We start from the raw sequence: 27,120 nt of genomic DNA, 5'->3' as shown, positions 1-27,120 counted from the left end.
CTATTCATACTTATTCAACTAAGCAAATATTTATGATATTTTACAGTGGTTTTCCTTTTATTTTTGTAAAAAGGTTCAGTACTATTTTACAGTGGTTTTTTTTATCCAGTATCCATTAAAAAAAGATTAATTAAGTTATCAGCAAGTACGATTCAAATCCATCAATCGACCTTAAGAGGAGGTAAAGAGAAGGCCATTTTCCCAGCATTTCTCTTCCACACTCACCAGGCGAAAGGCACCTTGCGGTGCTCCTGCATGACGTAATGGTCATCGTTGTTGGGCAGCGCCCTCATCAGGCCGAAGTCTCCGATCTTGACAAGCTCATTGGAGGCCAGCAGGATGTTGCGGGCGGCGAGGTCGCGGTGGATAAAGCGCCTGGTCTCAAGGTAGGCCATACCGTTGGCGATCTGGATGGCGTACTGGCATAGTGTGGAGATGAGGAAGTGGCCCTGTGTTTTCCGCAAGCGGTCCAGCAAAGAGCCGAGAGGAGCTAGCTCGGTCACCTCGAGAAGAAAATAACGAGATTATAAAAAATAAAAAATAAAAGATAATGTAGTCTAGAACCTCTTACTTTCTCTTACTGTTTAAATCTAGAGGTCGACTGATTTATTGGTTTTGCCCATTAATCAGCACCTATAGTTGATTGCTGGAACTTTCTGCAAAAATTCATTCTGATTTCCCATCTGCGCTACAGAGTACAAGAGCGGCCTCTAGAGGCAAATCACTGACACCACATGCTGTTTATTTTATATGTCTTTTTTCATTTAGGATGTAACTGTTTTTAATTTATTTGGAGTGTAACTTTTTGTTTTAGTTTAAATGCATGTGTTGAATTTTTTTAATATTTATTAATAGAATTAATATATTTATTTCATTTAGCACATTTTCATGATTCGGTACGTTTTTTATTTTTAACTTTTGCAATAAAGTTCAGCACGATTTTACATGGAGTCTTATGTTTGGTTTTTAGTAGCCATTTTCAAAACTACTTGTTGAAATAACATACAGCAGATGTAGAGGGGAATAAGATCTAAGATAATAGTTTATTAGACTGAACAATCAGTGCTGCTTTCAGTGAACCAGTCACCATAATATACACTGTTATTACTCTTATTTAACTGTGCAATAACAACATTTTAAACTGTGCAATTTTTACCTATGTGCAATTAATTTGAAAGTGTAACTACTGTATTGTTTGTTTCTTTTTCTTTTGTATTTATACATTGTAAAGTATATATTAGTACATTATCACTACTTAATATATTTGCACATTTTCTATTTCTTTGCTGCTGTAATTTTCCCCACTGTAGGATTAATGACGTTATATCTTATCTTATCTTATCTTAAAAATGTAGGAAATCTAGCAAAGGTACACAAATATATAGCTAGTCATGAACATAAAGAGCAGAAATATACAGTAATTACAGTATATATACAGTATATGTATTTTTTTTCTTAAATGGGGGCACATACTTTTGAAAATGGAAAAGCACACACACACACACATCAATAAACAGTTTGCTTTACCATTTTCATGGGGTGTGTGAGGACGACTCCATAGAGACGGATGAGGTTCTGGTGGTCGAGCGAATGCATGGCGTTGACTTCGCGGATGAAGTCGTCCAGAGCATCCGGCTGGTTCAGGACGTCTGTCTTCAGACACTTTACTGCCACATTCAACTGGAGAAAAGAAGGACCAAGGAAATGGGTGATCAATAAAACAAGACGAAAAGAAAATGATATTTCTACAAAAATGCACTATAATAAACCTATATTATAATTACTAAGGATTTGATTTTATTAGAACGTATACTACCTAAATTAAACATTTCATTATAATTACTGTTAATATATATAAATACTTCTTTCGATTGTTAACACCCACAACCTTGCTCACACCCTCTCCCTTTCATCTCACCACTTTTCCTGGCGGCGTGACCCACTCTCCACGCTTCACCACGCCGAACGAGCCGTCTCCAAGCTTCTCGCACAACACCAGCTCCTTCTCGCTGATCAAGCAGGTGAGCGCCTGCTGCTGGCCGTCTGCAGGAGGAGGAGTGCTCGAAAGCTTGCGGAAAGTGCTGGTGGCCTGCGGCTGGAAATCTCCATCTGGCTTCTTTCCACTGAACACCTGAGAGACAGAGGAGAGAACTTGAAAGATGACCCGTTTGTTTTCTTACCCTTGCGCTTATGGGTTTTGGGAAGTGAAGATCACAATCATTTACATTTACGACATTGGACACCATTATGCAGAGTGACTAACAATTATCATATTCATACAACTGAGCAGTTGAGGGTTAGGGGCTTTGCTCAAGGGCAGTTTAGTGGTGGTGGGATTTGAAATTACGACCTTATGATCAGAAGTCCAACATCTTAACCACGGCAAACAGTTTGTTAAACATGAGTAGAGATCGCTCGATTAATCAAAAACAATTAATTGGCAACGATAGTTGATTTCTGGAACTATCAGTAAAAATCCATACCAATAGTTTTTCCGGATTGCACTATACAGTACCAGAGCCTCTGGAGTGTGTTTTTTTTTTTTTTTTATCCAGTATCATTTTCAGTATCCAGTATCATTTTAATTTCATCGGTTATATGCAAGTACAATCCAATCTAGCTATCAGTATGGGTCAAATCAGTCGACCTCTAGATTTGAGACATGACTAATATTCAGCTGGAAATCAAATACTTATATAAGGTTCTTAAAACTCCATAAACTATGTATCCTTTATTTATTTTGCCAAAAATTTGTAGGAAAGTACAGCCAATCAGTACAGCTATTCTGAGATTTCTAGGCCAGTCATAAGCATTGTGTCTTAATAGCAGCAGTGTATTTGCTGCTCTGTTCTGGATTCGATTGCTTTTGTATGTCTGAGATAAGCGGCTCGGTTACGTAGCGAGCAGTGCCTTGGTGTGGGCGCCTCTGAATAACACGAGCAGTAGTAATCGTGGAAAGAACCAATAAGCGCTCTCTTTTTAACCCGCTATCGGCTCTTCGGGGCACTTTGTACGAGGAGCCTGTGGGTCGGATCAGGAAAGGGAGGCTATCGAAGCTGTGGTGTGGGCAGAAAAAACGCAGTCAGCTGAGGGGGCGAAGGGGCAACAAGAACAGATAGACAGAGAACAAACAAAAATGTATTATATAATACAACCAGAGAGAGAGCAGTTGAACCCCATGAAAAAATAAATAAATAGAATCAATCAAATTAATGCAATACATTTTTTGTCAATTAAATAGGCACAAATTAAACTATTTAAATAAATGGAAAAATGTAATTAGAGTGTGTATATATCACACTATATTACACACTATAGGGGGAATAATGTACAGTGTAGCGCATGTTTTTCTCTTTTATTTAATTTTCTAAAGATATGTTCTACGTAACTTTTCTACTTATTTCAGCATACTTTAACAAATGTCTTCATTTAAGAAACACACAAGATAAATATTTATTTATTTATTTATTTATTCAATTAATTTAATTATTCAAAAATGAACTAATTCCTTCACCCTTCATTCATTCACTCCCTGGATATGCAGAATTGTCAGGAATTCCTTCTTTCTTTTTAAGAGAAATTCTTGGAGCTGTACATAAAACAAAAGAATTCACGAAGAAAATCGTGTTTCCGGTACGGATCGAGTGGTGACGCACAGTGACACAAGACAGAGACTAAAAAAAACGCTTGCAGTCCGACGTGTTATAAGTTCGAGAGGGAACTCCGATTGTAAATATGTTCTGCACATAAAACAAGGATTGCATTGGGTACACACGTGCACCGTAACATTACACCCCTAATTGATTTGGCAAAGTGAATGCAAATGTTTTCAACCATTTTCCTGAAAATCTTCCATTAGATCATTTCAAATCGGTCTCAGCATCAGAATCAGAATCATTGTGGGCTTCATGTGTACAAAATGTAACCGTAACCCTTTTCTTGAGTTCAGGTTTAAATCACCGCCATTACCATGAAGCTCGGGCAATAAAAAGTCAGGGACTGTAAGAGCCGAGGCCTCGAGCGGTCAGAAATAGAAGGTCAGAAGAGAACAGAATCCTGAGGGAATGCAATAGATGTGCAAACGATTAAAAATATATATAGGAATCTAAAACCAGACCAGTCCCTACAAACATAAACACCAATTCACTTAATGCATTCAAGTGGGTGTGTTTGTCAATCTACAATAATTACTTCCTTACGATATTTGCACACTTATATGATGAAAAAGAAACTTATAAATAAAACAGGTCGTATGTATGAGAAAAGGAGATTCACTAAAGGGACATTTTCATGTCCTCTTCTGGCAAAAACAAGCTAAAGTTACATGACCCCTTGACAAAAAAAGTGCAAAAAAGGCAGGAAAACTGTAACAATTATTAATTTAATTTGGATAGAACTTTAAAATGACTACACCTTTAAATAAAACACACACACACACACACACACACACACACACACACACACACACATGTGGTTGAGGAGGTAGATTACTCGGCCAGTGCTCGGTGCCAGACCCCGAAACAACACGTGTAATTTTAGAAGGCTATCATCCTCTCCAGCCACTTCCTGTAGACGTCGGCCAACACGGCACTCAAGAGCCTTTCCGCGGTCTATAGCTTACAGAGTGTAGGAGTGTGTGTGTGTGTGTGTGTGTGTGTGTGTATGAGTTGCATCACCCCTGAATAAGTGTGTAGGAGGAGAGAGTTTTTTTCCCCCTCCTGTGTGAAATTTGAAGTCGAATAGGAGTGTGTGTGTGTGTGTGTGTGTGTGTGTGTGTGTGTGTGTGTGCGTACACACCACAGTGTCTGCAGTCTCATGTGTCTGAGTGTTCCTGTTTATATGGAGGTGTGTTTTTTTTTCCTGATGGGTCAAAGTGTCCTGTCATCCCACACACAGAGGAATGCTTACACTCAAAACATTCAGTAAACATATCACACACACCCATACACACACAAACAACGACTCACACACACACACACACACACACACACACACACACACACACACACACACACACACACACACACACACACGGTCAAGGTTCAAGTTGCTTGGACTACTCTCTCTATCCATAACCCTAAAAAGTGACAGAACTTATGAGCTGAATCTTCTGAGTATGCACACACGCACACGCACACGCGCACACACAAGCACACACAAGCAAAAAGAGCTAAAATAACCCTGCAGTGCAACAAAATGCACAAATTGCACCATACAACACACACACACGCAAAACTGAGCCATTGAATGCGCAGTGCTAAAAACGGATCAGTGTCCTGAAATTGCAGGTCAGTGTTGGAGAACTGGGCCAGTAATATTTTCCAGGCAGAAACTTACCAACCCAATAAACATCTGTATTCATGTGATGCACATCTGTAATCATCTGATACACATCTGTATTTATCTAATGCAAATCTGTATTCATCTAATGCAAATCTGTATTCATCTAATGCAAATATGTATTCTGATGCACATCTGTATTCTGATGCACATCTGTATTCATCAGACACATCTGTATTCTGATAGACAATCATCCATCTAATGCACATCTCCATCTGTCTGATGCGCATCTGTTTTCATCTGATACACATCTGTATCCACCTGATGCACTTGTGTATTTATCTGATGCACACCAATATTCATCTGCTACACACCTGTATTTATCGGATGCAAATCTGTATACATGTGTATGCATCTGGTACACATCTGTATTCTGATACACAATCATTCATCTAATGCACATCTGTATTTGTCTGATGCACATCTGTATACACGTGCTTTAAGCGAACACACACATACAACACACATCTGTACTAAGCTGATACACACTTCTACTCTCACTTTAAATTTGCTCTTTTATTCAGGACTGTTATTTACAGCTGCACCACTGCTGTTTCACAAAAACACCTCCCGGCCAATCAGAAGCCAGAATCCGACTGTGGCGAAATTCTGCTCCAATCGAACAACGTTTTAATTTCAAGTGTTTTTCGTGACAGGAAATTTCACACAACTCTGGAATGTTCCGAGTCTGATCAGAATCACAGGGCCGATAACTTCATTTCCTGCGCAGGCTGTAACTGTGTGCACACGCTCACACACATACGCGCGCACACACACACACATACGCGCACACACAAGCAAAAGAGCTAAAATAACCCTGCAGTGCAACAAAATGCACAAATTGCACCATACAACACACACACACGCAAAACTGAGCCACTGAATGCGCAGTGCTAAAACGGATCAGTGTCCTGAAATTGCAGGTCAGTGTTGGAGAACTGGGCCAGTAATATTTTCCAGGCAGAAACTTACCAACCCAATAAACATCTGTATTCATGTGATGCACATCTGTAATCATCTGATACACATCTGTATTTATCTAATGCAAATCTGTATTCATCTAATGCAAATCTGTATTCATCTAATGCAAATATGTATTCTGATGCACATCTGTATTCTGATGCACATCTGTATTCATCAGACACATCTGTATTCTGATAGACAATCATCCATCTAATGCACATCTCCATCTGTCTGATGCGCATCTGTTTTCATCTGATACACATCTGTATCCACCTGATGCACTTGTGTATTTATCTGATGCACACCAATATTCATCTGCTACACACCTGTATTTATCGGATGCAAATCTGTATACATGTGTATGCATCTGGTACACATCTGTATTCTGATACACAATCATTCATCTAATGCACATCTGTATTTGTCTGATGCACATCTGTATACACGTGCTTTAAGCGAACACACACATAAAACACACATCTGTACTAAGCTGATACACACTTCTACTCACTTTAAATTTGCTCTTTTATTCAGGACTGTTATTTACAGCTGCACCACTGCTGTTTCACAAAAACACCTCCCGGCCAATCAGAAGCCAGAATCCGACTGTGGCGAAATTCTGCTCCAATCGAACAACGTTTTAATTTCAAGTGTTTTTCGTGACAGGAAATTTCACACAACTCTGGAATGTTCCGAGTCTGATCAGAATCACAGGGCCGATAACTTCATTTCCTGCGCAGGCTGTAACTGTGTGCACACGCTCACACACATACGCGCGCACACACACACACATACGCGCGCACACAGATATTATTCTAAGCATTTGCTCGTGTCTGAGATTAGATCTCTTCCTGCCCACTTTGGACATTAACCTGGTTACAGAGTGCTTCCTGTGATCGACACACTCACGAAGCTTCATGTGGTTTTGAGACGTGGAAGCTTCTTCATCACCATCAGCACCTCCACGTCACGGTTTAAACACACTCGGTATTAGTGTTATTATTATTATTATTATTATTATTATTATTATTATTATTAAATGCAGGACTCAGGGTGAGAGTACAAGAGCGGTGAGATTTATTTATACACAGCTTTAGGGTTTAAGTGAAATTTTTATTTTGTGTGTGTGTGTGTGTGTGTGTGTGTGTGTGTGTGTGTGTGTATACACACGTGTGGTAGTATCTTTTAGCCTACCTTACTCATCCAAGACTTGCGCTTGCACATGGTTTTTCTCCTCTTCACCGCCTCCCACAGCCGTCTCTGTCCTGAGAGAAACGGCAAGAAAGAATGAAAGAAAGAGGAATAAATAATAGTGCAGTAAATAAGACAGAAAAAAAAAAACTCTATCCACTCTGACCTCAGCCTTTAGGGGTGTGTGTGTGTGTTGATTAGTGAAGGTAAATAAGGGGAAAGGTGAGAAGACTGGATAAAGGAATAAAAAGATAAACTGATGTATAAGACCCTACCAGGCCGGCCCATGCCAATCTTCTCAAGGTCTTCGTTCTTGACGTAGTCGAAGTGGGAGAGACGCGTGACGTTCAGGTCGTCACGGATACGCAGGAAATACTGCTGCAGCTGCACCTCCATCAGCAGCTCCAACAGCCACTCAGTGCCTTCCTCACTCTGCATACTGCTACTGCTGGCCAGCTTCTGTACAAACACACACACACACACACACACATCTGCTTTACTGTAACCCTCAAACACACAATAAAAACTAGAAAAACAAGAAAGCAAAGAAAGAAAGAATACGTTTCTCTCTCAGTGCAGGAAATCTGTTGGTTCTACATTACAGTAAACAGCCACATTGTTGAACCTGCACTGATGATGTCCTGAGGAACATTTCAGCAGTACCTTCACTCTATGAATGAATCAAACCCAAACCACTGCATGCCTTTCCTTTCAAATCGAGCACATCTGTATCTCTGTTTCCTCCCAAACCCGATGAAATGCCTCTCGTCTATTTTCAGAGTCACTTCAAGAATTTTCCGAGACGTCTGCGCCGAGATTTTGACGCACCGCTGCTGGAAAGAGTCGCGATAAAATGCAAGGGTTTTTGTTTGATGTTCCTTTCTTGGGACTTCTCGTATCGGACATCAGCTGCTTTTCATTACTACGTTCCCTCCTCTTTCCTTTCCTTCATTCCCTCCTCTTTTCTTTCCCTTGTTTCCAGTCGCTGTCTGCCGCTTTCTTAACAAGGTTAGCAGAGGAATTTCAAAAGAGAACATGAGGACGTCAAAGCCGCTCTGATGTCACAAATTGTCTCCTAATGTGTGGTTTACTGTACGATGTACAGGTTTTGGGATTCCCCAGACGAATGACGGCCAGCGTGAAGCGATTTTTTTGACAGGGTCAGTAATTTAGAATGTCCTTCTCACAGCTTGCTGCTAAGACCCACGTATGGTGGGTCTATTACAGTACATCATTTAGCAAAACAGAGTGATCTACAGTGCTGTAATGTAGAGGTCGACTGATGAATCGAGTTTCCCAATTAAACACCACCAATAGTTGATTGCTGGAACTGTCGGCTATCAACCATAATCCATACTGATAGTTTTTCCGGCTTGTGTCCATCGCAGGAGCGACTGTGAAAGTCCGCTGTCATTTCGAGAGCGGCCTCTAGAGGCGAATCACTGAATCACGCGCTATTCGTTATTTACACGAAACGGCGCGCTGCGCGAAAAGCGCAATATTTATTGTTCAATAGAATTCATTCATGATAATTATACGCATTTATATTTATTTTTAATTTACCACATTTTCTTGACTCTGCACTTATTTTTGTGATAAAAGTTTAGTGCTGTTTTTTGTTATGGAGTGTTATGTTTGATTTTATCTAGTAACCATTTTAAAAACTATCGGTTGATTAATCAGCTATTGGCAAATACGATCCAACCCAGTCCGATCTAATTGGTATCGGTAACGGTCACACAGATTAACAAAGTCTGTAAAAGGCTTTAAAAGGAAACCCTGAACATCCAGCAGATGTCTGATATATTTTTTTTTGTATCAAATCATAAGATTTTTTTCCGATTCAGAAAAAACGTAGCAGTCCTTATTTTAGAAACCTGGGAAGTTTAAAATGGACCTCAGAGCGCAGCCTCAGCTCGGACATGCCGCGGAGATGGAGGAAGAGGCCCCCGCGTGTTAAACAGAAGCATGATTGTTGCAGCTAGGTTACACAACACGATAATATGCGAATTTGTAGAGTGCGGAGAAAGTCGGCGCTCCAGTAAGCTGGCAGCTGCTCGAAGAACAAAAATGAAGGGGAGTGGATGTGCGCAGGTTTGCTGGAAGTCGTGCAGCAGAATCACGTCTTTGTGCAACACAAGCTTCCTGTATTGACACATGAAAAGCCGGAGGTCACGAGGATCGCGGCCTCGTCCCTTCCAGTTCGCCCATTAAGATCTGGAGCGGCACTTCCTTCAGCCAGTCAATCACGCCATTGACGCGGGAAAAGAGCTGAACCACAATGGAGTCACGCAAAATAAAAAATACAATAAATATCTCCTCTCTTAACATGCGTAAATTGGGCCAATATACTATTAAATAAATTGCTCATCATCTTTTACTGTCTGTTTGTCGGATTACGAATTTTTTAGAAAAACGCAGAAATTACAAAAATAAAAAATCTTTTGAAAATGAAGTCGAAATATTTTGCGAATTAAGTCAAAATTACAAGAATAAAGTCAGAATATGTTAAAAATACGTAAATCGCAGCAAGACGAGATTAAAGTGGTAATATTTTGAGAAAAATCACAGGATTGTAAGAAGCCTTTTTTGCTGTTTTGCATAAAATGTTTATGGGGATTTAAATCTTATTTTAGGTAGGGATTTAGCAATAAGCACATTTTATGCAGCGGTTCTGTAAAAAACTTAATTAATGTAAAAGAAAAAAAAAAAATCTGACAGACATTGAGGAAATCGCCTCTTTTTTTTTCTGTCCAAGCATATCGATGGTTACATCTGTGTGCTTCCCTAAGAGGAGATGTTGCACAAGAGACTATGAGGATGATGATCAAAGACATTTTTTTCTCAAAACATTATTTTCATAATCTTTGATTTTTTTATTTGAGTTTATTAAAGGACAAAAGACCTCAAACACTCAGTGACTATCAGGTACTTGGGCGTGTGGCATTTGGTTTTGTTTTTTTCTAAAATGTGGAGGATACGATTGATTGAGCAAAATTATTTCTCACTTGCCCCAAATTGAGTTCATCCACAAAAAGCTACTGAAGCTTTATGGCTAAATTTTTTTCCTTGTGCGCTTGATATGATAATGAAATGATCATCTTGTGCTTGTTATTATTCTGAACAGCAGCTACGCTAATTCCTCTCCACTGCTTCTCTTTTTCAACCCATCCCGAGACATGTTGCGGTTGTGCCAGCTCCAGTTGTGTGCCACCTCATGAAGATTTCAGATCTTCAAAAAAAAGATTTCGAACCCGTGACGATCCTCAGGCATCTTGTAACCAGCTCCAGTCGGATCCCACTTCATGACTTCAATCAACTTTGAGGATAAACAACTTCTTAATTAATACATTCAAAATATGATGTTGCTCCATCGTTGAACATATAAAGGCTCTGGCATGGAGAAGTTGGTGTTAAATTTATAAAGATATCAGATGTTGAGCTAATTTATCAGTTGCAGATTAAGTTAGTAGTTGTTGAGGATTAAGGGCTTGCTCATGGGCCCAGCAGTAGCAGCTTGGTGGTGCTGAGATTTGAACCTATGACCTTCTGATCCAGAGTCCAATGCCTTAACCACTGAGCTACAATCCTCCTCATCCATCTTGTTCCTCCCTTGAACTTTCCACACAGTAACTGGGAAGAAGGCCGAGGTCAGTGCCCTTTTATCCTTCCCTGCTTCCTGTCTTCCTGACTAGCAGGCAGACAGATGGCCAGAGAGTAAAGTTCAATAATGGACACCATAATTCTCTTTTTGATCATTGCACCCACACTTGCACAGGATGTACGGAATTTGTGAGGAGGACATAAGAGAGGAAGCTTGGATAACTCCTAGAGGGCCTCTTTTAAAAGACAAGAGATGTGAGAAGAGAAAAACAGTGAACTCTCGGTGGGACTGTGAAGAGAGGGAAGTGGGCAGTGGTGGCTGGGTGTCACTTGTCGCAGAAAAGTGGGGAATGCATGCGGGGAATGTACGAAGAGCAGAGGCAGAGGACTGATCGAGTGAAGGAGAGGGAGGGGAAAATAAACAGCATGAGGAGTTTAATGTTCTCACCAGGACATATTTTCAGGCTGAAATCACCAGCGTCACTCCCTGGGGTCTTACTTAAGCAGTCACCATGTGCAACATGTGCTAGTTAACGTATAAAGCTCGCACAGCCGAGGCCTGAAGAATAATATCAAGTATAGAAGGAAGGTGAAAAGTCACACTGAACGTTTCTTAATAATGAATTGTGATGTAATGGATGCAGATCTCCACTGGAAAAAAAACCTGTTCTTAGGCTACAGACGTTCTTCAGACCGCAAACCGTCATTCCAAGAAGAAACAATGTGCTACGGGGCCGGTCGGGCTGAACCACAGTGCAGAGATGTATAAGATTAAAGCTCAGAAGTTGCACTCTGTAGGTCAGCGACTCCCAACCTTCGTCCTGTAGAGTTGAAATTTCAGAAAAAGACTCTCAAGAATAGGAACAAGTTAATTGTAGTTATGTGCATCTCTGTAACTGATGCATAGCCAACGTTATGATACAGTAAAGATACAGATGAAGCAGCTGCCGATGCGGTGCGATACGATTCACCCCTATTTCCATCCGATTCGACTCCATACGATGTAATGGAAAATAAATGATGCTGCGCAATTCAATATGGTACAGATTTTATTTCTTTGGTTCAGACAAACAGCATATCGTCAATTTTCTTTAGGTGCCTTCTGACTTCTAATGCACGGCCCTTTCACAAACACCTTTGTAGTGCAATAAATAAATAAATAAATAAATAAATAAATAAATAAATAGAAAAATGAGGAAATAAAACCAGACTGCAGGAAGTTACAGCTCTACCTCTGCCATGTTAATCTGTATTCTATGCGACTCTCAGGACACGCCTTGGTCTCCGTAACGTTGTGAAACATCATATTCGCATAGCGTTGGTCATTTTCTAAATAATAAAAGTACAGCGCATCTACTAGTAATTATATATAAATGAATAGATTTTGACCGATAAAAATGTTAGAAATAGATTTGTTGGCTGGCGAAGACGTTATTGTTTCTTTTTCTTTTTTTGGACTAAAGAATCAAAATCGAAATCAAATCAGGAAGTGTTTGCTAATTAGTTCATCCAGATAATGGGTTAATGGGAAAGGAAAAAGAAATGTCTGAATAGATCCACAAAAAGCACCTCTTCCTGTATAGCTACATAAACTACATTAAAGACATATGTGAGGGTTATAAAGAGTGAAAAATCCCAAATGCTGCTACGATGTAATATCATCCCTACAGACATACACTGGACATATCGCAAGCATCAGGCAGACGTGGCCAAACGAAAAACACACGACCAGAGATGTGAAACAAAAACACATGACTACAAATTCTACTTACTTTGTACACATGGAAGTGTGCAAGAAACGGGAAGGTTTTTTTCAGCTTGGCAAAGCGCCGCATTTTAAACCGGGAACGGATCAAACCGGATCCGGAGAAGCTGACCCGATGCTAAATATGCTGAAGGAGCTCAGCCGAATCAGAGCGAACAAATCTCTCTCGTTGTACATAAAGGTCTAGAAGTGGAGCTGAGGCGAAATAAGGTCTCCAGAACTCGTCAACCGGGCAAAAGGAGGTCTTCTCAGCTCCCGCAACCCACACGCTCCATTCCATCGCGGGCTGACCCAGTACGTTCCTCTAACTGCCCAGCTCCAATTAGTGCTGATACGCAAGCAATTACGTGAGCGAGAGAAAAAAAAAAACTAGACCGTCAAATGCAGGTTTCCACCCAAAACCAAAGTGGGAATTTTTCCATTGAAGTCGAAGTTTAGGCTCTGGAAGGGAAGGAAAAAAAAACAGTCCGACTACAAGTGAAGGCAGGATCTGAATCATGTTGGACGAGAAGTTTCATTTCAGCGCTGTTCATCAGCTCTGGTCCGGCATCCAGCTAATAATAGCGCCCCGTTTTATTTTTTCACCTCGATGCCCTCGAGTTAAGGAGTGGGTGTGAGGAAGAAACATCTGTGTATCTCGGTCGACTTTTTAAAGCCCTCTCAAAGGCATCAGTACGAATCTGGGTGGAAGTCGGTGGAAGTGTGTGTGTGTGTGTGTGTGTGTGTGTGTGTGTGTGTGTGTGTGTGTGTGTTTGGGGTGTTGAAGCAGAAAAGGTGGATTCGAGTATTCGCTCTCCGTCTCTGCATATCTCTAAATCGTAGCCAGACGGCTGCCCACTCTCTCGTTCCCTCCCACTTTTCCCCTCTGTCCCTCCCTCAACCCGTGCCCAGGACAGAGACGCTATGGTATTTGGATGGAAGAGCATTTGATCGTGAGCCAAGAGGTCAGATTTAACTGCAGGATGGAGAGCTCATTTCCTGTAGGCTCAACCCCCCCCTTTGCATGTTTGGCTCTTAACAAGCTTCCCTACTACCATCTCCCCTCCTCTCTCTGACCCAGCCGATGCCTTTCTCCCTCGTTCTCGCTCTCGTTTCTTCCTTCCCCCACGTGACTCCACTCTTTTTCCTTTATTTGGTTTCTACTTTTCTGCTCATTCCTTCCAAAAAATGTCCTCGACCGCATATAAACAAACCTGCCCCCAGCGTTTTCTTTGGACATTTTGTCTCAGTCATCGCATGTACGAAGGAGGGACCGATCGCCTTTTAGTTGCGTCCTCTTTCGCTCCCTCCCCTTTTTACTGATCTCTCCAGACAAGATGAAATCAGACGTTCTTGAAGCGATAAACAACATGTACAAGTTATGGAGGCTCTTTTAATCCCCCCGACAGTGTTAAAGTGAAGGACAACGGCAGTAAAGCAGGACAATGTGAGTCAGAAACAGTCTGCCTTTAATTACCATCCTGACAAATAAATAAATAAATAAATAAATCTCCAGTCGCCGCAGACTGCAATAAGAACACAAAAGGAATGTTCTTGGATACAAAGCAAAAAACAAAAAACAGGATTGAATTGAAAGCAAAGGACAGATCATGAAAAGACCTTTTCACAGCCACTTAACAATATTTCAGCATTAACGCAAACATTAAAAAACCAGGTTCCAGGAGCTGAATATCTTAAATAACTCACATTGATAAAATCACTGCTGCTCCATTTTATTATCCAGTTAAAAGTGTCTTTATTAGACCAAGTATTTAGCTAAAGTAATTTCTTTATCAATCCTTTTTTTTAAAGCAATAAGGCAAAATAAACATACAGAATATTGATAAAAATTTGGAGATGTGATCGACATTTCAATGTAGAAGGTATAAACTTGACAATTCATTGCAAGATTCTATTTATTTAATTTTTGTGATACCGTATAACATTGTTCAGTATTCGGGTATCGAGGCCACACCTCGTTTTTTAGGAATTACAGGTATCGAGGCCACACCTAATTTACCACAACTGAGACCACACCTCCTCTACTAGGACTAAAAGTTATCGAGGCCACACCTCCTTTTACCACAACTGAGACCACGCCTCCTATGGTAGGACTAACAGGTATCAAGGCCACACCTCTGTTAGAGCGCTGACAGACTGTGACCACACCATCTCTGTTAGGACTAATAGGGATCAAGGCCACACCTCCTTTACCACAACTGAGACCATGCCTCCTCTGTTAGGACTAACAGGTATCGAGGCCACACCTAATTTACCACAACTGAGACCACACCTCCTCTACTAGGACTAAAAGTTATCGAGGCCACACCTGAGACTACGCCTCCTATGATAGGACTAACATGTATCGAGGTCACACCTCCCTTACAGGACTGACAGGTATCAAGGCCACACCTCTGTTACAGCACTGACAGACTGTGACCACCCCTCCTCTGTTAGGACTAATAGGTATCGAGGCCACACCTCCTTTACCACAACAAGGGGAGTGGGTGGTAGCTCCAGCGGGTAAGGCGCTGGGTTACCGATCGGAAGGTCGGGGGTTCAAGCCCCGGTATTGCCAAGCTTCCACTCTTGGGCCCTTGAGCAAGGCCCTTAACCCTCTATGCTCCAGGGGCGCCGTATCATGGCCGACCCTGCGCTCTGACCCCAGCTTCTAAGCAAGCTGGGATATGCGAAGATCAAATTTCACTGTGCTGTATTGTATATGTGACAAATAAAGGCTATTCTTCTTCTTCTTCTAAACTGAGACCACGCCTCCTCTGTTAGGACTAACAGGTATCAAGGCCACACCTAATTTACCACAACTGAGACCACGCCTCCTCTGTTAGGACTAACAGGTATCAAGGCCACACCTCCTTTACCACAACTGAGACCAGAGTTCTTTCCTCTTTCACTGGGATGCACATGCAGAAAAGCATAGGTTTAGCATTTTATAACAAGAATCTTTACTTAACCAACTCAGTTTATGTGTAAAGACTCGAATGTGACTCTCAGCACACTGATCTATTAATAGAATGATATTAATGACTCAAAATGATTTCTGTTACAATGATCATGAACCCAAAACCTTCTTTTCAAGTTCGAGTCTGGAGTTTCTTCATCATTTATTCCTCTCTAAACGTTCTGCTTGATGTTGAACTGATGCTGAACTGTATGTTGGTGATCAGTTGATACACCGAGCGCCGATCAGAACACGTGTAAAACAGAGCGTGCGCTCGATCCTGATTGGTCGCTTGCTGCGTGTTTGACCGGTTAAAGTTTTTTAATCGACAGTAAATTAAAAAGAACGAGTGATTTTGCGAAATGTAGTTGAGTAGAAAGTGAGACATTTGTAAATGAATTGTAGTGAAGTTAAAATGCCCTCAAATGGAAATACTTTAGAAAAGAAAAAAAGCTACTTAAGTGGATGTGAAATCACTGGTAAACCAAATCCAGTTGGGAAAACGCAAATAACCTCAGCTTGACCCCCTACAGAACAAACGGATGTTATTTCACACTGTTCGATATCGACAAACTTCCCTATATGTCCGTGTATGCTCAGGAAGCAGTCGCCCCTAGTGATTTGACACGTCTTCGTGACTGGCGTTGTGCAGTGAGGAGGTGCAGACTTCACACCGTGCCTCCATATGTAGCACCTCCATCTTCTGCTTAGCATGCTGTGCTCTCTGCCTCTAAAAGCATCTGCTCATCCAAATCCCATCTATGGTCAGGGCTGATCACTCGACATCATTCTAACACAAAAAGTCTTGGTGTCGCTTTTATAATTTACGTCCCGCAGCGGATTAACTCGGGAAGATGCAGTACCTAAGGCAGCCAAATGAGGGCAGCATATACACAGTCATGGTAATGGACTTTGTATCTTACAGGAGAACATTGCCCTCATCCTCAGGGCTCAGGTCCTCGTTGAAACGGTTTGATAGAGAGAAAATTCACGTGATATCATCATATTCTATAAGTCACCAGGTCTCAACCTAAGCACCTAAATGAGATTATAAAGCAGATGGGAAGTGATGAAGTACAAATTACTTCGCTTCTGTACTTACGTAGATTTTTTTTTGTATCAGTACTTTTTACTTTCACTCATTACATTTTTGACACAAATATATTTTTTTTCACAATATCGTTTTATGGCGTATTTTTAAACCTGTATAGACAGCTGGTCAGTCACATGATGTCCTGGGGGTCACCAAGCTAGCACTAAACTCACCATTTACCCAAAGACTAAAGTCACATGGTACTAAAGTCGCATCTCCTGAGTCTCCTGAAATGTTGGGAGGTGGCAAATTAGTGGTTAAAGAATTGGACTTTAGATCTAAAAATCATGAGTTCAAATATCAAAGATCAAAAAGTCTGCTACGATGGAACTTGAATGGCGCCACCCAGAAGAGGATGCGTTCGAGTCTGGTTTCTCTCAACTGTTCTTCCTCGCGAAGTCTCAGGAAGATTTTCTTTCGCTGCTGGCTCTTATGAGGGATTAATTTACAATTATGAGAAACAAACTAATAGGCACTGAACTTGTACGTACTTTTATACACCTTTATAACCTCCTTATCTCTGCAAAGCTGCTTGGATGTGACGAGTTGTCAAAAAAAAAACCCGAATTCGATTAAAATTGTCTCATTAATATTAATATTTCTTTAAAAGCAATAATAGATACATCACAAACCTGTTATTATACATATATACCTGACATTTTAAAGCATATCCCGTGTAATCAAGGTCTTTTTATACAGCTTTATCTCTTTTATTTAATCAGACAAAGCCTGTGTGTGTGTGTGTGTGTGTGTGTGTGTGTGTGTGTGTGTGTGTGTGTGTGCTTTAAAGGGATTGGAGCCTTAAGCCTAGACAGAAGATGAGCACACACCCCTAACCTCCCCTTTTCTAAACACACAGTCCAGTTGATTAAATGATGGTGGACATGACACACAGGACGGAGAGAACAGAAAGAACAACACCAGAGTCAATACAAAGGCGGGCGATAAAGTGTGGGAGGAAGACAGAGAGAGCGAGAGACGTCACCACAATCCCGGATGCGCTAAATACTGCTTACTGTGAGAAAAATGAGAGCACTGCACTCCCAGCCTTTATGCCAGGAATATGCAACACACGCGCACACACACACACACACACACACACACACACACACACACACACACACACACACACACACACACACACACACACCATTCTGGATTCTCAATTCCGATTGGTCAGGTAGTGAAGTGGCTACAGCAGATCAGGCAGGGATTGTGTATCATACAGAACAGCTTCGGTAAAGAAGCGTTTATTTAGCATTTCTGGAAGGAGTTAAAGCTGGTAAGAAGTAAAACATTGCTGTGATTAATATTTTCTGTTGTAAATATATCTGAGGTTCAGGGAAGAGGTCAGACAGGAGTTGGGTGGTGCTGAAGAGGTGCTGGATGATTGGGGAACTACTGCAGGAGTGATAAGAGAGACAGCTAGAAAGATACTTGGTGTAACATCTGGAAATATGAAGGAAGACAAAGACATGGTGGTGGAATGAGGAAGTGCAGGAGAGCATAAGGAGAAAGAGGTTGGAGATACAGATTTGAGATCGACAGAGTGATGAGAAAAGTAGGCAAAGAGGGATGTGGTGAAAGAAAAGGAAAAGGCATATGAGGAGCTGTAGGAGAAGTTGGACACTGAGGAAGGAGAAAAGGATTTGTACCGATTGGCCAGGGAGAGGACCCGAGCTGGGAAGGATGTGCTGCAAGTTAGAGCAATAAAGGATTGAGGTGAAAATGTGTTGACTAGTGAGGAGAGTGTGTTGAGAAGATGGAGGGAGGATTTTGAGCAGTTGATGAATGAGGAAAATATGAGAGAGTGAGAAGGTTGGATGGTGTGGAGATGGAAGTGGATAGGATTAGTAAGTGAGAGCAGCAATTAAGAGGATGAAGAGTGGAAAGTCGGTAGGAACAGATGAGATACCGGTAAAAGCGTAGAGTTGTTTAGGAGAGATGGCAGTGGAGTTTTAAACAAGATTGTTCAACAAGATTTTGGATGAGCAGACCTGCAGTAACTACAGAGGAATTAAGTTGATCAGTCACACAATGAAGTTATGGGAAAGAATAGTGGAAGCCAGGCTGAGAGAAGAGGTGACCATCTGTGAGCAACAGTATAGTTTCATGCTGGAACAGGTTTGGGTCTCCTAGTTCATGTGAAAGGGAAAATTTCATACTGCATCCAAAGGTCGCAGTATGAAATTTTCCCTTTCACATGAACAAGGAGACCCAAACCTGTTCCAGCATGGCAATGCCCCTGTGCACAAAGCCAGCTCCATGAAGATCTGCTTTACAGAGATCGACTGATACCGATAGCTAAGTTGGATCGTACTTGCCGATAACTGATTAATCAACATAATTTTTTCCAGATGGATACCGGATAACAAACTATGTATTAAGAAAGACATGCATTCAATCTGAAAAAAAGTAACACTCCAAATCAAAATTACATCCAAAAAAAAAAAAAAAAAAAACCACTTTAAATAAGCAGCAAGTCAGTGATTCTCCTCTAGAGGCCGCTCTCGGACAGTATTACGCAACCCGGAAAAACTGTGCGGGTTTTTGCAGATAGTTTCAGCAATCAACTAATGGTGCTGAGTGATAGGCAAAACCGATAAATCAGCCGACCTCTAGTTAGAAGTGTGTGGAAGATGAGTGTCCTGCTATAGAGCTGAAACCCTATTAAACACCTTCAGGATGAATGGAAACTTTGACCGCACTCCAGGCCTCCTCACCTCACCCACATCACTACCTGACTGTGGCTGAATGAGCAAAAAGCTCCACAAGTACACTCCAAAATTTACTGGAACATCTTCCCAGAAAATGTATGAATGTGGAATAGGATGTTCAGAAATCGTATTGTATTCAGTTTTCACTTGATTTCATTGTTCTACACGACTCATTTACAATCTGGCTTATTAATCATGGCAGTAATTTGATTCTCTAATCGCATGGAATGAATGGACTCTGGTGATTAAAGTCTCAGCGACTCGTCCCTGACCTGATTACTGCATCCAGCTTCTGGTGTTTATTTCCAATTCATTCACTTTGGCTGTGTAAATGGAGATTAGTGACAATGAAAGTTTATTTGCATTTATGTTATACACGTCTGAGAAGTCATCACGCCGCCTTTAGTCAGATTAATGAGCTTTATGATACGAATGCGATTCTTTTTCCTCTCAGACAGACGGACGATCTTGCGAGCGAGTGCGAGTGAGCACATGTGGAGGCGCCCAAAGACAGCCTTGTTAGCACTTTTCTAAAACTCTATGGGCCAAGACAATAAGATATCAATCGGTCTCATTTACACAGCTGAGCACATGCAGAACTCGGAGCAAACAGTACCAGCATGCGTGCGTGCGCACACACACACACACACAAAGAGAGTCAGACTGAATGGAGATCAAATTCATTAGCAATGCCCAGACAGAAGTCTGTAGAATACAGCATCATTCACCTTCACCTCCTCAATGCCTTTACACTGCATTCAACACACTGTGTGTTATATGTATAATGCTATATGTATGAATATATACGTATATATAAATAAGATTCTTGCACTGAAAATATATATAATAAAGTATATGATTAACGTTTACAGCCAACAACTGTAAAAGTTTTCAGCTACAGGAAAGTCTTCAAGCTTCGCATTTTTCTCAGTAACGTTACAAGGCGAATGTATATAGCTACGATAAAATCAGTAATAACTGACACTACCCTGTTTTATTCTGGATGCTCCCCAACATTAATAGCTGTAGTGAATAAAAAGAGGAATAAAAAAAGTTGTGAGAAGTCCATCTTCATCGTCTTTAGAGTGGTAACCGGTATGGATCTTAATGACACCAGTCGATCGTTAAGTACTTTTTTGCATAATCCCCCTGAAGTGTTCGGGTTCATACTGCAAGAGATGTTATTTTATACCGCGTTGGTAGTAAATTAATGTCCTATTGACTTGCCAGGTTTAAAAAAAATCAAATAAAAGTCAATACTGCAGCTGGGCTTCGGATGCGATCGACAGTACGGGATGTGGAAGCTGAAATACCTCGTCATCGTCGCACTCGCTGCTGCTCAGGCGCCGGTACTCGGCGGTCTCCCCCATGGTGAGGTCAGACAGGAATTCCACAGCTTTCCCTTCACGCAGACATGCCTCTGGTGTCAGGATTTACTGAATCTGTTCATGTTCATCCCTTGGAGAGAATGCCTGCTTTATCCTCAGGAGCCTGTGTGTGTGTGTGTGTGTAAGTGCTGACGCATGCCTTGGTGCTCCCGTACTGCACCTAAAGCCTGCAGCTGTGTTTTCTTTTCCAGCAGGTCCGCATTGGCTGAATCTGCACGTGAACGTAATCTGCTCTTTTTTTTTGTGTGTATGATTTTTCTCGTAAATCCACTGGACCGATTGCTCGGCTAAAGCCTAATCCTAATCCCTGGTTATTACCATGTTTACTCTTCACCCATGATGTCCTTTATTCTATTCCTCCTGTTTTATTCTGTTATTTCAGTCAGAGCTGTGCTCGTGGAGATCGGTTCCCCCCCCGACAACATGGCAGTGAGCAAAGGGCACGTCGACCAATCAGAATGAGAGTGAGGGAAAGGAGGGGGATAGAAGCTGTCTGTAATGAGGGGGAATTAATACAGTGAGAAGAAGAGATTGATTAAGTGATGGAGAGAGAAAGAGAGAAATGCAAGGGCCATCTGGGAGATCAACTGGATAGACGGATGAAATGAGTGAGAGAGAGAGGTGTTTTCCTTCACCCTCTCCATCTCTCTCTCTCTCTCGCTCTCTCTCTCTCTCTAATATCGATTTAAGAGAGGTCACAGCCCTGTTTTGAAATTATCCGATCTTCTTTTAAAAAAAATTTTTTAAATCAAAATGTTGAAAAGAAAATCATTAATAACTCAGAGATGATGTGTTTTTATAAGAGACACAAAAATAATGTTATAGTGCAAATTGGTCAATTTATTCACCTAAATCACTTTCCCCAGAAAACTGAAGAGGAAGCAGAGACCACGCCTCCTTTGTTATGAATGAGGCGCAAAGACCACTCCTCCTCCACTCAGACTGACAAGCAAAAGCCACACCTCCAGCTCTAATAATGAGGACCACGCCTACTGCAAACACTGATAGGAAGAAACCACAGACTTTTGGTTGGCCACACCTCCTTCACTAAAACTGAGAGGCCACACCTCCTTTACTGAAACTGAGAGGCCACACCTCCTTCACTAAAACTGAGAGGCCACACCTCCTTCACTGAAACTGAGAGGCCACACCTCCTTCACTGGACCTGGAAAGCCACACCTCCTCCTCTGTAACTGAGAGGCCACACCTCCTCTGTATCTGAGAGGCCACACCTTCTACACTGTAACTGGGAAGCCACACCTCCTTCACTGAAACTGAGAGGCCACACCTCCTTCACTGACACTGAGAGGCCACACCTCCTTCACTGAAACTGAGAGGCCACACCTCCTTCACTATGATGGAAACAAAGCCCCCCCCGCCAAAAAAAAACAAAACCAGAAGACAAATCTTTGTTGAGATCGGCAGGCACAGAGACCAAACCCCCTTTATGGAGATTGACAAAAGCCACGCCTCCTTGGCTGATACGATAGGCCACACCTCCTTCCCCAATATCATCTTTCTCACAGGTGCAGTGGCGAGGCCTCATTTTTCAAATACAGTCTTTTGGCTCATTTTGGACTTTGAATGCTGAAAAACAACGTACATTCTGACGCGTACAACAAACTTCACGTTCTGCACGTTTATCCGACTCGTGTTACATTTCTTCATGATGGATTTACTACCCGTGGAGTTCATGATACCGCCGGCTGGCTACCGCCGGCGCTCCCCCCCCCTGCACACCGTGTTTGTAACGAGTTGTAATACCATTACCTTCCAAGCTTCCTGCACAGGCTGATGTTCCTCATTCCTTTCAGCTTTAGAAGCCTGTCGTGTGCAAAGATTGACAGGTACCGAAATACTAAAACCAATCATCCGTGCTATGATCATGTGACAGGGATTGCATTTTTTCCCTTTAAATTCTCCGTCCATCAAACCCCAGTCCTCTCTTCCTCCTACTCTGTCCTGAAGCAGATGGTTAAAGCATCAGCAGTGACATCATTAAATCTGAGACACCCCCTCATCACCACCTACTGTTAGGAGAGAGTCTCCGGGTACTGGGTTACACACACACAAAATACAACATACAGCCCATTACTACTAATAAAAATTTTGCTCTTTAGTCTTTAGTTCTGAAAATCCTCCAATCACAAGAAAATCTGTCGTTTTAATGGTAACAAAGATCTCTAAGGTTCAAGTTCTTCAACAAAGTGTGCTCAGGTTTCCATCACCTTTTACACCACAGGATCTGAAATTCCTTCCCACGTAAATCCATAAGCTCAATTCGAGCAGTTTCGTATGAACCCAATGATAAACGCAAAGCATCAGCCGCTTTCCAGTTACGGTCACGCTTAATAATATAATATAATACAACATAAATGCAATTTCCTCTACGTCCCCACACATGAGAGCAGAGCGCAGGTAAGGGAAACGTTTCAACAGCCTGAGGCCTGATCCTCATAAAGAACTATGTGCACTTCATGTTTAACGCGGAATACGTTTACCAGCCGTAATATACGACCTCGTAGACGGACGCCAGTCTGCGGCTCAGGAGGCACGGTTGAGCTGAACGTGACACCTGACTGCACACACACACACACACACACACACACACACACACACGTCTCCTGTAAACTAAATTTTGCAGCTGAAGTCCACACTAGAGGTCGACCTTATTTGCCGATAACCAATTATTCCACTGATAGTTTTTCAAATGTATAGTGGAAAAAGTAACAAACAAAAAAATGTAAAATAGTACTGAACTTTAATAAAAATAAAAAAAATAAATACTTAATAAAATATTTTATAACAAACAATAAATATTGAGGAAAATATTAGACATGTATTAAAACTGAAACAAAAAGTAACACTCCAAAGAAATAAAAAACGTTCCATCCAAAAAAAAAAAAAAAAATACAAAATAAAAATAAAAGACACTTCAAATAAACAGCATGTGGCGTCAATGATTTACCTCTAGAGGTCGCTCTCGTACTGTATAATGCAACCCGGAAAAACTATCATTATGGATTTTTGGAGTGACAGCCTGTCGACCTCTAGTGCACAATATATCGAGAGGTGCAAAGGGGAGACGAGGTGACCCAGGTGTGAATTACAATCCATCGCTCTCACTCTATTTCTCTCTCACTCACTCATTCTCTCTCAGTCTCTCTCTCTTACACTCTCACTCCATCTCTCTCTCACGCTACCTCTGCATCCCACAATCCCACACTGCATCCCACAACCCCAAAGTCCCATACTGCATCTTATAATCCCACACTTCATTACAAATTAATATGAAACCTAATAAAAGCATGTTCCAAACCACAAGGCAGAGAAGCTCTCGTTTCCCCTCTCTCTCTCTCTCTCTCTCTCTCTCTCTCTCTCTCTCTCTCTCTCTCTCTCTCTCTCTCTCTCTCTCTCTCTCTCTCTCTCTGTTTATTCCTTTCTATATCTTTACTTAGCACTCACTGATAACTGAAGTTTTCTTTGGGAGTGACGACAATGGAGAGGATTAGAAATGAGTTTATTAGAGGGACGGCGCATGTAGGACGTTTTACAGACAAGGTGAGGGAGGTGAGATTGAGATGGTTTGGACATGTGCAGAGGAGGGACATGAGGTATATCGGTAAAAGAATATTTAGGATGGAGCCACCAGGAAGGAGGAAAAGAGGAAGACCAAGAAGGAGGTTTATGGATGTGGTGAGGGAAGACATGCAGGTAGTGGGTTTGAAAGAGGCAGATGAAGACAGGGGGGTGTGGAGACGGATGATCCGCTGTTGGGACACCAATAATGGGGGAAGCCGTTAGAAGAAGAAGAAAAAGAAGTGTGTGAACTCCATCACACATGCCTGACCTTCACACACACTTTCATCAGCACAGCTGTGGCATGAGGTTAATGTATTTCACACGATCGCCACTAGAGGCAACAGAGTTACAGGAAAAAGAGCTAAGAGCAATTCAAGTCAAAAGTATTGGAACACCATTTTATTTCAGTCACACGTGGTTCTTCCTCAAACGGTTGCCACAAAGCTGGAGGAACAACTGCATAGAACGTCTTTGGATGGATATTGTGTGTGTGTGTGTGTGTGTGTGTGTGTGTCACTTGATCCAGGAGACCCAAACCTGTTCCAGCACGACAATACCCCTGTGCAGAAGACCAACTCCATGAAGATCTGCTTTTCATGGGTTGGAAGTGTGTGGATAAGATCCTGCTATGTAGCTGTGACCTCAACCCTACTGATGAACTGGGTTTAATGTGAACGCTCACTGCACCACAGGCCTTCTCACCTCACCTACATCAGTACCTGACTTTACTAACACCCTTTGTGGCTGAATGAATCTCACGCAAAATCTCCAGAAAATCTAGTGGAACTTCTTCTCAAAAGATTAGAGGTTATTATAACAGGAAATGGACACTAGATGTGGAATGGGATGTTAAAAGAAAGAACATATCAATCTTGTCAGGTGTAAACTTTTGTCTATGTAGTTCTCATTTACTCGCTGGTAATTTTTGGCTCTAATGAAACCTCGGTACTCGTCTGACTTGACTTTAGTTTGTTCAGCCATTGTATAACGCTATCGACTGAAAAAAGCAGTGAAGCAGATTTTTGACTGCGTGGGCGGCCATACCACACACACACGTGGGTTAATGAGTGTACATGTAGGTGCGTGGGTGTGGACTCGTCAGAACAGAGACGCTCTGTGCGAGCAGTTGCATCACGCTGGTGTGACCTCGTCAACCTGCACCACACTTCCTCTTCAGGGGACAGTGAAATAAAAGCACTTCTGATAAGAAAATGTAGTGACCAGGAGATCAAGGGGGTGGGGTGGGGGGGCGGTTACTTAAAGGACAAATTCCTTCATGATGTGTTGTACTTTTTTCTTTGCTTCCTCAAGAAGCAAAAAAATCGAACAACAACAAAAAAATAATCACATGTACAAAACTTCATGTCTTGGTTTGTGCTCTGACATGCATCTACAGTGGGACCTTCTATAGACCAGTGTGTGTCTTTCCAAAGGGTCAGTCAGGTTATAGCGCTGATGTAGCAGTGTGATGTAGCAGTGTGTGCCCTGCTCCTGCGTCGCAATAATGGGGCTTAAACCCCCGACCTTCCGATCAATAACCCAGAGCATTAACCACTAAAGTACCAACTTGCCCTGATTGGATACGCTCAGGGATTGAAATGGATTGGATACGTTCCGGGAATTGAAAGGGATTGGATACACTCAGGGATTGAAAGATATTGGAAACGCTCTAGGATTATAAGGGATTGGAGATGCTCCAGCAGTGGAAACACATGGAGGGTGGCAGCAGCATTACTGACACAGACCCAGGAGGTGAACTCAGAGAGAGTAAAGTGATCGCAGTGTAAAAAGTGAGGCGATGAGAGAGAGCAAAACACACACACACACACACACACACACACACACACACAAGTAAGAAAAAAGAATTAATGGGGAAAAGAGCAAGAAGCAAGAAACAAAAAACAAGAAAGGAACCAAGAAAAAAAGAAAAGAGCAGGAAACAGTGAGACAGACAGAGTGGGACAGAGACAGGAGGAGAGACAGAAGAAAAGACAGGTGGAGGGACAGGTGGAGAGACAAGAAAAAGGAGGAGACAGTTGGAGAGACAGAGGAAGAGAGTCAGGAGGAGAGACAGGAGGAGGGACAGGCAGAGAGACGGAGAGTCAGGAGAAAAGACAGGTAAAAGGACATGCAGAGAGGCAGGAGGAGAGATGAGAAACAGAAGGGAGACACAGGCGGAGGGGCGAGAAACAGAAGGGGGCACTGGCGTAGAGACAAGAAACAAGACTGTTCGAGAGAGTCAGTAGGAGAGACAGAAGGAAAGAAAAGCCGGAGGGACAGGTGAAAAGACGAGAAACAGGAGGAGAGACAGGGTGAGACGAGAATCAGGAGGGGAAGGGAGACAGTTGGAGAGAGTCAGGAGGAGAGATAGGAGGAGAGACAGGCAAAGGGACAGGTGAAAAAAATGAGAAACAGGAGGGTAGACAGAGGGAGAGACAGGGACATTAGGGTTAGAATGACCGAGCTGCTCTTCCTTCTGTCTCTGCACAGAAGACAGAGCTGTCCGTCTCGTCCCTCCACCCTCACAGCATTTACAGCAG

At 41.9% G+C, this 27,120-nt stretch overlaps 1 protein-coding gene across 6 annotated transcripts in view; it reads right to left on the bottom strand.

Annotated features, from left to right (window-relative positions):
* The window catches only part of tnk2b (tyrosine kinase, non-receptor, 2b), a 44,265-nt gene that overhangs the window by 7,071 nt on the left and 10,074 nt on the right, over positions 1-27,120 (bottom strand). The window contains exons 1-6 of one of the 6 annotated variants that reach the window (XR_006928853.1): positions 12,870-13,673; positions 7,770-7,953; positions 7,498-7,568; positions 1,919-2,131; positions 1,528-1,680; positions 226-503 (exon numbers count right to left, since the gene is read on the bottom strand). Coding sequence is in view for 5 of the 6 variants with exons in the window: in XM_046876807.1 (XP_046732763.1) it covers positions 226-503; positions 1,528-1,680; positions 1,919-2,131; positions 7,498-7,568; positions 7,770-7,953; positions 12,870-12,932 (962 nt within the window). In the remaining variant the exon portion in view is untranslated. Of the gene's footprint in view, positions 1-225; positions 504-1,527; positions 1,681-1,918; positions 2,132-7,497; positions 7,569-7,769; positions 7,954-12,869; positions 13,674-20,923; positions 21,331-27,120 lie in introns of those variants that run through there. The other 5 variants (XM_046876808.1, XM_046876807.1, XM_046876812.1 and 2 more) reach the window with 5 other exon arrangements.

This window comes from Silurus meridionalis, chromosome 20 (genome assembly GCF_014805685.1).
Source record: "Silurus meridionalis isolate SWU-2019-XX chromosome 20, ASM1480568v1, whole genome shotgun sequence".
Taxonomy (NCBI): Eukaryota; Metazoa; Chordata; class Actinopteri; order Siluriformes; family Siluridae; genus Silurus; species Silurus meridionalis.
This window is presented reverse-complemented; position numbering and strand designations above follow the sequence as displayed.